The sequence below is a fragment of the Setaria viridis genome, chromosome 4 (assembly GCF_005286985.2).
Source record: "Setaria viridis chromosome 4, Setaria_viridis_v4.0, whole genome shotgun sequence".
NCBI classification, from domain to species: Eukaryota; Viridiplantae; Streptophyta; class Magnoliopsida; order Poales; family Poaceae; genus Setaria; species Setaria viridis.
The window spans coordinates 9,529,560-9,540,993 of NC_048266.2; the positions used below are offsets into that span (position 1 = coordinate 9,529,560).

The 11,434-nt window shown below is 49.5% G+C and overlaps 1 protein-coding gene and 1 long non-coding RNA gene across 2 annotated transcripts; both read left to right on the forward strand.

Moving 5' to 3' along the window:
- The first annotated feature begins 4,717 nt into the window (after nt 1–4,717).
- Nucleotides 4,718–5,687, forward strand: LOC117851486 (uncharacterized). Its single transcript, XR_004639552.2, has 3 exons — nt 4,718–4,972; nt 5,041–5,108; nt 5,256–5,687. It is a non-coding gene; the product is annotated as an uncharacterized lncRNA (long non-coding RNA).
- A 1,083-nt stretch (nt 5,688–6,770) lies between these two features.
- Nucleotides 6,771–8,253, forward strand: LOC117851485 (metalloendoproteinase 2-MMP). The gene has a single exon (XM_034733311.2). The coding sequence runs from the start codon at nt 6,952–6,954 to the stop codon at nt 8,056–8,058; it is 1,107 nt and encodes a 368-aa protein (XP_034589202.1). The 5' UTR covers nt 6,771–6,951; the 3' UTR covers nt 8,059–8,253.
- The last annotated feature ends 3,181 nt before the right edge of the window (nt 8,254–11,434 follow it).

Below are 11,434 nucleotides of genomic sequence, written 5' to 3' on the forward strand. Positions count from 1 at the left end.
AGGAGTCTTTTTAACAGTCTCCCCGCTCCTGGAACGACTGAAGGATTTTAAGCAAGTTTTCCGAACTTGTTCCAAATACTTATTCAGATCTTCCTTTTGGTCGTCCTTTAGATCTGCTTCCGTCACTTCGATGACGTTATCTTCGGAGACTTCAGCAGCTTTCGACATGTTAGCAGCTGTATTGGTCCCACTGGGCGTGCCAAAAGTGTGTTGGCGCTAGAAATCGGTCAACCGAATCCCAGCGACCGACACACGACCCGGGAGAATCTGCTTAGCTCCTGTTCGGGTGAATGCCCTGATGCGGTTCGCGCGGCGTGCCAGCCAATCTGACCTATTGATTGGCAAGGAAGAACACGTGTCAGGTTCAGAAACTACGATCGGCTAAGTTTCCGATCGAGAGAGTTTATCAGCGAATCGACCGATTTACTGTGATAATGAAATCGGCTATAAGACAGCACGATCCCTGTAGCCTTGTAGACGGAAAAATACTAAAGTAATCGGTACAAAGCTTGTGATAACAGCACTAGGAAAAGATCTAATCGGCAACGGATGGATCTAACGATAGAAAATAATGAAAGCCGATACTACCGATTCCTAGCGGGATAATTGGTGATAAAAACTAGGAAAACAGGTAAAAACCTATGAATCTAGTTGATATCGATAACTGATGAATAAATCTAAACGAAATAACAGCGATGCGCCGGAAGTTAAAGCTTAGATATTACTCGATAAACGGAACTTACAGAATCGGCCGGAGATCAAGATGATGCAGCCCTGCCAATCCGCACGAACTCGTGAGAAGAAAAAAGTAACGGCGAAGTCGCCTGCTCGAAAGTAAGTACGAAGAAGAAAGTAACTTGTTGTATTGATTGGTTGATGATTACAGATTTACAAAGGTAGCTATTTATAGCCCCGTACAGATAACTTCTTAACCGACTAGAATTCTATCTCTAATTCAAACAGAAAACAAACATCTACAAGCACAATTCATGCTAGGTTAGTTATCCCACGCTTCGTGGGCTGACCCCCACCTTATCCTTCCATCCCTTTCCAAACCCATACAGGCCCAATTAGCCCATCCTCTTAATCGGCCGATTTCCCATCGGCAAAAGATTACCGATTGGGATTCTGGTGCATTCATCCTGAAGTGAGACAAAAGTCGTCAGCCGATCCCGCACTACAGCACCATTTGACCGATTCCCAACTGTAGTTCTCCGATTTCTTTCTGCTTGGCGCCGATTCTACTGGTGACGAAATCCGGCGTCAACACATACATAGACTTTGGCAAGATGTGACCCTCCGGGAGCAGGCTCCCAAAAACTGTCAACATAATATCGAAGGCGTCTCGACTCAAGCTAAACTGGGACTTCACGGCCATTAGACGTGCAATGGCATCCAGTTGAGAGACCTTGGTATGCCCGTGAAGGGGTTGTTGTGCCATAGACAACATGTCGTAATACGCCTTTGCGGTAGCCTCGGGCTCCTCCTCCCTATGAGCTTCATGATAGTCATCTAACATGTCTCCCACCCCGGCGTCATCATCATATTGCTCGATACGTTGTCTGATGACCTCGTCCCTCCCACGATCGACCTCACCATGGTAGATCCATATGGTATAGTCTAACGTAAATCCGTGCCTAACAAGATGTTTACCCATTCCTAACTTGGTTTGCCGACGCATGTTTCCACATTTGCTACACGGACACCAAGTTTCTCTTCCTCCTTTGATCCTTGCAAATGCCCGTTCCAAGAAAGCATCGGTCTTGTTTATCCATTCATCGGTCAACGAATTCTGACTAGATCGGCCCGTGTACATCCACTGACGATCCTCCATCCTCTAGCATACCAACGAGTAATATAAACACTCAAGTTGCATCTACACGTTCCTATATTGTCTATTAGGTAAAGATAGGTCCTAATCCCACACGAGGATGTGTAGGTGGGATTACTTTCCATGGTCTACTCCGACCCGAGATAGAATTTCGGCAGCACCTCCCCGCTGTTCTCCAAATACACGTCCTGTGATGGAGATTGTGTATCCGGAGAACAATTGGGAGGTGCTGCCGAAACTCTAACTCGGATCGGAGTAGACTATGGAAACTAAACCCACCTACACATCCTCGTGCTGTCCAAAGTAACGTGGACAATTCGAAACAGATACGGTTATAAATATGCAAACATCTGCATATTTCCAAACGTATCTCTTTCGAACGTGAGACGCCTAACTAGGTTACGTGATATACGACCATCATACGGAAATAGATGTTTAGGATGACTCACCTTGCTATCGTACAAAGTGACGACTCGAGGACGGTAACGTAGCCTCTCCTGCAAAAAAAACATACAACTGTCAACTAAAAATTTCGGCAGCACCTCCCCTACACGTGGAGGTTTCCATAACCTGCATCAAATGAAACGGCACGATGGCCGACAACCACATGTACGGAGCAAGGAATGGCACGATGGCTCACTTCCACAAACATTCTTATAGCTTAAATTCCAAAGCCAACCATCATTTTCTAATTTCAACAACTAAAGTCCCACAATTTCCTAATTTCAACAACGAAAGCCCTACAATTCCCTAATTTCAACAACTAAAGCTCTCTACAATTTCCTAATTTCAACAACTAAAGCCCTACAATTTCAAATTTCTAATATCTTATTTCTAATTTTAACCTACTATCTAAGTCAGATTTCCTAAATTCAAAAAAAAAAAAACTACCTACCGGGTGAGGGACGCCGTGACGCAGGGACAGGGGGCGCCGGGGCCGGGCAAGGGGCGCGGGGGGCGGCCGCCGGGCACAGGGAGCCGGGGGCCCGGCGTGGGCGACCGGCGGGGCAAGATGGCGGGGAGCCGGCGCCGGGCGCGCCGGTGGCAGGGAGCCGGGGCCGGGGCGTCGGCGGACCGTCGGGCGGCGCCGGTGGCGGGGAGGCGGGGCCGGGGCGTCGGCGGTCGGGCGGCACGGAGCGCAGGCGCCGGGGGAGACGGGCGGCTGGGGCGGCCGGTCGGGTTCGCCCCGGGTAGGGGCGCCGGCAGGGCGGTGGCGGTGGGCGCCGGCGGGGCGGGGGCGGTGGCGGCCGGCGGGGCGGTGGCGGTGGGCGCCGGCGAGGCGGTGGCGGCCGGCGAGGCGGGAGTCGCGTCGGGCGCGGGGGCCGGCGGACGGGGCAACAGAGGCGCGGAAATGAATCGACGAGACGCTAAGTCGGGAGATAACTTCGAATCTTTGCCGAGTGCCCGCGATCTGGCACTCGGCAAAGGCTTTGTCGAGTGCCAGATCGGGGGCACTCGGCAAAGCACTAGTGTTTGCCGAGTGCTCAGATCCAGGGCACTCGGCAAAGTTAATTCGGGTTTTTTTTTTGCAAGCGAGGCCGAAGAAAGTGGGCCCGTGCAACTAGTTTGCCGAGTGCACATAGAAAACACTCGGCAAAATACCATTTTTGCCGAGTGTTTTATGGGTACACTCGGCAAACGTTACATGAAATAACGTATTTTAGTGGCCTTTTTCAAATATACTTGTTCAAAATTGTGTCAAAATCACTAAAAAATTGTTAAATTAGTTTTCTACCGAAATTATTCCATTATTTCATGCAGTTATAGCTCAAATTCCATTTATATCTAATAAAAATCTATAATTGCATTTAATCAATAAAAAATATCAAATGCATCCGAAAAATTTCCAAAATTTGACATGAACCAACATGTGTTGTATGTTGCCTGTACAAAAAGATTTGAAGGCACTCCTTAATTCAAGTGTCACTTGAACACCAAATCTTATTGGCTCCTTTCTAACTTCTATGAATCCTTCCAGGAGATTAGTCGGTTTCTAAGCATCATAGGTCAGAAATTGGGCGAAACGTTCTCAATTTTTTACCACAGCCTACACACATAATATAATGACATCTTGACAAATCTTGTGATTTTCAGATTTCGTTTGGTTTTTTTACAATTTAACAACCATTGAACCACAGGTTCGTGGTCGTGTTTTTTAAAAACAATGTTCAAAATTTCTTTTCATTTTCTGGTTGAGACCTCAATTTGGTCTCCATAATATGAATATGATTTTTTCACTGATTTCAATCCATTATTTCAAGTACTTGTAGTTAAAATTTGACTTCAATCAAAAAATTCCTATTAATGCAAACAAAGCATTAAAAATCCCAAACAGACCCGAAAATAGACCAAATTTTAATATGTATAACCAAATGTCCTACGTGGGGAGTAGGAAAAGTGTGGAAGCTGTTGGAAGGAATTTTTTTTTTGTTTGCCGAGTGCCCCTAGGATGGCACTTGGCAAAGTGTTGCGTTTGCCGAGTGTCCGGCTGAGGCACTCGGCGAACTTTTGAGTGTGCCGAGTGTATGCGTCTGGCACTCGGCGAACCAGACTTTGCCGAGTGTCACACGGCAAACACTCGGCAAAGGTGTAACGGCCGTCCCACCCTGTTAGTGCACGACGCACGTGCGCCGCATGCGATACTGATTTACCGAGTGTGTCTTCTTTGCCGAGTGTCGAGGAGTTGTTTGCCGAGTGCCTGATTTTTGGCACTCGGCAAACCTCCTTTTTGCCGAGTGTTTTATGTTCGCCGAGTGCCTCATTGTGTACACTCGGCAAAGATGGTGTTTGCCGAGTGCCCGAAAGAATGCACTCGGCACACGTTTTACACTCGGCGAATTTACTGTTTCCGGTAGTGATTGATGACAACACCTTGAGGAGACGCGTTTCTGCGTGTTTCTGGGTGAATAGAGAGAATCTTTTAACACATTTGATTTCTGACATTTACCATGAAACTAGCCATTGTAAGCTTAAGTTGCTGTCTATTGTCTACATCACCAAGTGTATAGAATTTCTGTCCATGTTATTTATGACCATTTTACTTGCATGGCTTTATAGGACAGAATGTTGGCCAAAGTCTTGATTACAGAGAAGCGTATGATATAGCAGCTGCAAGAGCCGTTGCAGAACTGAAAGTTCTAGGTATGTGATATTTGAATTCCTGTTACGAGACCTGTTATGGAAAATTTATCTGGATTTCTCTTTTGCAGCGGAATACTGCCTTCCATTGGTTCGTGTTGGTGGTTTGTTCATAGCTGCAAAAGGTCATGATCCCCACGTAAGTCTTGGATTTCTTATTTAACTAGCCTTCTGATACCATTGTATTTTCCATCAAACCTAAGAACATAGTTTCTATGAATATGTATTGCTGACTTGCTCTAGTTGCATGCTTTTCTTATAATCTAATTTCACATTTCCTTGACAGGAAGAAATAAAAGATGCTAAAAGTGCTGTACAGAAATTGGGTGCTTCCATGCTCGAATTGTGTAATGGTAAAATATTCCTATCCTTCCTTAATGCTTAATTGCTTATAGAAGGCATTGCACTAAATATGTTGTAATCTGCATATAAGCAATTTTACCCTCTCTTAACCTAAATGTAGAAGTGCGAGTTTGTTCCCTTTCTGACTAAATGGCATCTTTCCCTTGTAAAGTTTCTCTGGATTAGATAATACTGATGAGTAGTCATATTTCTATTTTGCATATTTTAATGCCTGTTGCCATTTCAGCAAACAATTGCTAACCTGATTCCTTTCTAATTCTCATGAATATAGTTATGTTGCTTCTATGTCTTGTGCATCCAGCCTTTCAGGTTATGATAAGCATAGAATTCTTGGTAACATGCTAAGCCATAGTTTCTTTTCAGCTGAATCAATGGGACCTCATGGTCATCGGACGGCTGTTATATACTTTAAAGAACGAGCTACTCCAAAAAAATACCCGCGCCTTCCAGGTATTTCCCATGTGCCATCATGAAAAAGCATCTAGTGTTGGAAATTTTATAATAACTGAAGCTGAAATGTTCCACTGGCTACACCCAGGTACTCCTTCCAAGATGCCCTTGTGAGAAGCGTGTTATTGTTGGTGTAGACCTTTTGCAACTGCTAAAATCTGAAAATCACAACTGATCTATATCAGAGGTCATCAACTGGAAGATGTCTTTGTTAGAAGCACAGAGTAATCGTGCTACCTTACAATCATATCCTCACTCTGCTGTTTTGGGCAACTAATTAGCTTGTCCTACACTCCTACTCGTCATATATTTAAAACGGATGGGAGTAGTTTCTAACAGGATTCAGTAACTCTGCTCAATCGAATGAGACTGAAAAGTTTATTGGTGTTCATGCAACTGTCAGAACTGGACATTTTCACGAAGTGCAATAGGTTGATGTACCAATTGTATGAATCCTCAGTTCCTTTCATGACTTGTATCTTGTGGACGGTTTGGAATTGGATAGTTCTTGAATAAGAAACTAGCAAATGAGACCTTTAGGATACGTGCTGTCGTATACTAATGTTAGTTCTTGGACCTAGACAATGGCGCCGTAGTCATCAACTGCTACGGCCCCAAGCTGTTCTATTCCATGCTATCATGGATTCATGGATGTGTTTCCCTTTAACATATTTCAATGACTAGGGCCAACTTGAAAGAATTTATCTTAATTTGTCACCTACAAATAACATTATCAAACGCTAATTGCGGCAACGCATGCGCGTCAGCACATGGGTACCATCATTGCTCTCTCTTAAACATCCTTCTCTGCCTGCCTGTAGCCCTGTGCCAAGTAGCAACCTGCCAAAGCCGGCTGCTATACTATTCTAACCAAAGAGGAGCAAGGAGCAAGAACTAAGAAGCTTCACATCTACTCCTACCTTCTCAGGAACAAGTCACCACACGGGCCCTGTCACCAACACAACACACAACAAACACGAGACTTATTCCCCAGCTTGACCAAACCAAACTCGCAAACAAGCAAGGACGGGTTCTGTCGTCCAAGCCGTCCCTTGCCGGCTGACCAAGTAGTCGTCGTTGGACCTGTCAGCCCTTCAAATTAAAACGCCTACGAGTTGTGCCGCCTCATCCATTCTCACCTGTACCTTCAATTCCTTTCTCCCCGGACGATGACCATGGCCAGCACCACCTCTCCTCTCCTCGTCCTGCTCTCCGCCATGGCGGTGGCGGCGCTCGTCGCAGCACCAGTCTCGTCGGCGGACCTGCCATCCACCTTCGCGGACATCGCGTCCAAGATCCCCAACCCGTGGTCGGCCTTCAGGAACCTCACCGGCTGCCACTTCGGCGAGGAGCAGCAGGGCGTCGCCAAGCTCAAGGACTACCTCGCCCACTTCGGCTACCTCCCGGAGTCTTCCGGGTTCACCGACATCTTCGACGCCGACCTGGAGGAGGCCATCAAGGTGTACCAGCGCAACTTCGGCCTCAACATCACCGGCGTGATGGACGCGACCACGGTGGCCCAGATGATGGCGCCGCGGTGCGGCGTCGCCGACGTCATCAACGGCACCTCCACCATGGGCGCCTCATCCCACGCTCACGGCCGGAACCTCTACTCCTACTTCCCGGGTTCCCCGTCGTGGCCGCGCTCCAAGAAGAGACTCACGTACGCCATTACCGACACCGCCGCGACGACCATCGACCGGGCGACGCTGAGCCGGGTGTTCGCGCGGGCCTTCGCGCGGTGGTCGGCGGCGACGACGCTCAACTTCACGGAGACCGCGTCGGCGCGGGACGCCGACATCACCATCGGGTTCCACGCGGGGGACCACGGCGACGGCGAGGCGTTCGACGGGCCGCTCGGCACGCTGGCGCACGCCTTCTCGCCGACGGACGGGCGGTTCCACCTGGACGCCGCCGAGGCGTGGGTGGCCGCCGGCGACGTGTCGCGGGCGTCCTCGGACGTGGCCGTGGACCTCGAGTCCGTGGCCGTGCACGAGATCGGGCACCTCCTCGGGCTCGGCCACTCGTCGGAGCCCGGCGCCATCATGTACCCGACCATCACCTCGCGCACCAGGAAGGTGGACCTGGCATCGGACGACGTCGTGGGAATCCAGAGCCTGTACGGGGGCAACCCCAACTTCAAGGGCGTCCCGACGACGACGCCGGCCACGAGCAGCCGGGACATGGACAGCGGCGCCGCCGGCGCGCGCTCCCGGCCGTGGGACGCGTTGGTTGCCGTCCTAGCGGCGGCCGCTGGGCTCGTGGTGGCGTTGTAGTGAGCGGCAGCTTCCCGGTCTTCGTTGACCAATGTGCTCTGCTCTTTTACTTTTTACCTTCAGCTGATTTGTATGGTAGAGTAGTAATTTGTTTATCTGGGGGTAATTCTTGTGTAGATCGGTAGATACATTTGTAATTTACCTGTTACATATATAGACACATGGATTAGAGAATCCAATTATAATTTCTATCGAGATACGGAGTAATATAGAAAATGGAGTGAGATGGCACTGATGCTTGAGTTTTTGGGGTTGGTGAGATCGAGACCAGTGCAGAATGGGTTGTGCCATGTTGGTCCCACTGGCGGCACACTGCTTGATGCCGCCACAAGGTGAAGAGAAGATATTTGAGGTGAACAACAAAAGGCCTGCATATTTGAGCATTTGAGGAAAAAGAAGAAAAAGACGGGTTCCGAACTTTCTGTTTAGCAGTTACGCTCTAACTTGATTTCCAAAAGAAATACTAATCATCTTGTGTCACTTGGTAGCCTGATATAAGCGGAGAGAGTAAACCTCTGAACTGTAGTTTTGTCGCTTTGGTCAAAAAAAAAAAATCAGATTCTCCCGCCGTTGATAGCTTGGCCCAACCCAGCCCAATCAAACAGCAGTCTACATTTTTATTGTCACGTAGGCCTCGGAATGTGTGTTGTTGGGCCACCGTACCAGCTGGATTACATGATGAGCCGATCATTAGCCCATTTAAAACGGAATTTTTCAGAAATCCATTCAAAACAGAATTACGAGGTATCGATTGGTCCCCACCGATCAGCTCCAGCAAGTGGGTTCGCCCGATTATGCCGTGTGGGTCAAAGTATGAAAACGTGTGGAGCACAAGTTAGGAGGTCGGACTAACGGATTCTATCCGAATATCACGAGATATTTGTTGTAAACTGATTTAGATTGCTTTCCATGTAACAACCGACTAGGATTAGATCCTATGTGATTGTAACCCTAGATCGTCAGCTTATATAAGGCAGCTTGGGATGCTCCTACCCCCGAGGGTATATCAAATCTTCGCATCTCATATCAGCAATACAATCCACAAGAACACAAGATGTAGGGTATTACTCTCCAGAGGCCCGAACCTGTCTAAACCTTGCGCCTTTGTGTTACCATTCAAGCTCTTAGTCTTGCGATCTCCCTCGCCTACAAATCTATCATGTGGGTAACCCCCTGGTGGACTGCCGGTCACTAAATCCGACAGTTGGCGCGCCCGGTAGGGGTGATCGTGAGATCCTCCCAGCGAGCTCAATGGCATCCCGCTCCGATGTCATCTTCCCCGAGAGCATGAAGGACTTCCTCGCCAATCCGATCTAGCTCTGCTTTGGGAGCAAGCCGGTGGACTTCGACTCCGCCACCTCCATCGCCGATTCGGTGTCCGCCGCAAGCTCAGCATCCGTCGGATCTGCATCGACGGAGCGAGGTATCCACCCGAGAATCATCATGCTGCTTGCCCAGTAGGTCAGCGATCTCTCTCTCTCTCAGAGAGAGGGTCCTGCACATCCTCGTGGCAACTTGCCCAACCACGCCCTCCGATCTAATCACAGGGCTAGACCGCATCAGCAACACAATTCCTGAGTGCATCAATCTCTCCTCAGCAGCACTACGTGCTAGAAGGTCGGTGCCGAGCCTTCCTCGCGCCCCTTTTGGCCTCAAGAACTCGGCTGTTGTGCTTTCTGAAAAACTCACACAGTCATTCCAAATCCAATCTGAAGACCCACCCGAACCCACCTAGGTTTCGAACTGTGACGAACATCCAACACCTGCAGCGCTTCTACCCTTAGCACTTAAAAGCTATGTGCTTACTTTACATTTTACATTGAATAAATAAAACCTCAAAGGTTTTTTGCGTACCTATTACCTTCTCGCTTTCTTAGCCGAGCTCTTAATCATGCTCGGGGGCTGTCCAACCTGTTTGACAGACCACACCTTTGCCTTTACGTTCGGAAGCTTCCCCCGCTATGCGCCAACCTCCGGATCCCAACTTTTCTCCTACCTCTCTCAAGGTTGTGCGTCTAACTCATGTGGATGGCATCCTAGCATGTGAAATCTAGACAACCCATCGTTCGCCCCATTTACAAGCTCAAGATCCGGTCTTAGCAGAGTGCTGGCCAGGCAAGGCTATGCGCTTAGTGGCTACAAGCCTAGGCCACACGATGTCCTATCAAACATACCAAGGGAGGGAATGAGTTTTGCCTTTAGATAAGTTAATCGATAAGTTCTCTTGCCTCATGATACAGATTGATACATTTTACAGTTTTTTCATTATAGGTCTAGTTCCTTAACTACGTCCTCCGCGGCTTGTCGATATTGCTCGGCTAGCTCCAGGATGTTACCAGCATTAAAGTCCTCAGCAACTCTCGTTCCGACGTTGTAACGACTCAGGTTCATCAGCCGAGTTAATCTTAAGACAAGTTCCCAAATTTGCAGTTCTAATCAGCCCCGACCCCTGAAACCCAACAACCCGTTGTTTCTCTCTAAATCTCGAAAGCCAGTGTTCCTCCAAACTTTGGAGCTGTGGGAGAGCTAGAGTTTGGAAATCGGACCCACAACCAGATCCCATGGATCTCTCGGGTCAAGCGCGCCAAAGCAAGCGTGCGCCCTGCTTCAGAGTCTCTCCGCCACGTGGCTTAACCTCCCCGATGAGCCCCGCCTCGCCCAGTCGCCGACCACGACCAGATGGATCAGCACGCCTCCCTCCCAATCGCGCGTAGAAGCACCCTGCAGACTCTCTGCCTCGCCTCGTCTCGCTCGCAACCTCGCCGGCCGCGCCAGGCGCCCTGTCGCCACTGCGACCAGAGATTGGCCGCTGCTACGCCAGACCGCCTTGCCTCCCGCACTCATCATCTCACTCGAATCCCCGGCCGCGCGCCCTGATGCCTTCCGGCTTTTTCGCCGCCCCCTCAGTTGCGCTGCCCACGCGCGCGCCCCACGACGATGCCGCCTTCGCCAACCACGGATCCAACAGTGACAACTCCTTTTCCCACCTCGCCAGTAGCGTGCCCCGGCAAAGCCGCTGGTCTGCGCCTGCTAGCGTCACCGCTCGCCCTATCACCTCACTTGCAGCGCTCTCGCCTGCAGTGCCCCTTCCTTCCTTCCTGCCACACGCTAGCCGTGTCGCCGCCCCCAATCCGCCGCTTAATGTGACCAGACCCGCGCTCGCCCTCACCAATCCTTCTCTTTGGCAAAACCGTGCCTGCATAAGCTCTGTCTTCAGTGCCCAATGACCGAAGACCCTATCCCCGAAGCTCCGCTTCGCCGGCCATTGGAGACATCGCCCAATCGCCGCCAAGGCAGAGCACTCCATCCTTTTCAACCCTCTCTTCGCGCTGCCCGGACTCCCTCTCTTCCGCACATCTATAAAACTGAGTACCAG

What these genes read in the sequence shown, in the direction of transcription:
- LOC117851485 (XM_034733311.2), top strand. Translation starts at nt 6,952, where the DNA reads ATGACCATGGCCAGCACCACCTCTCCTCTCCTCGTCCTGCTCTCCGCC.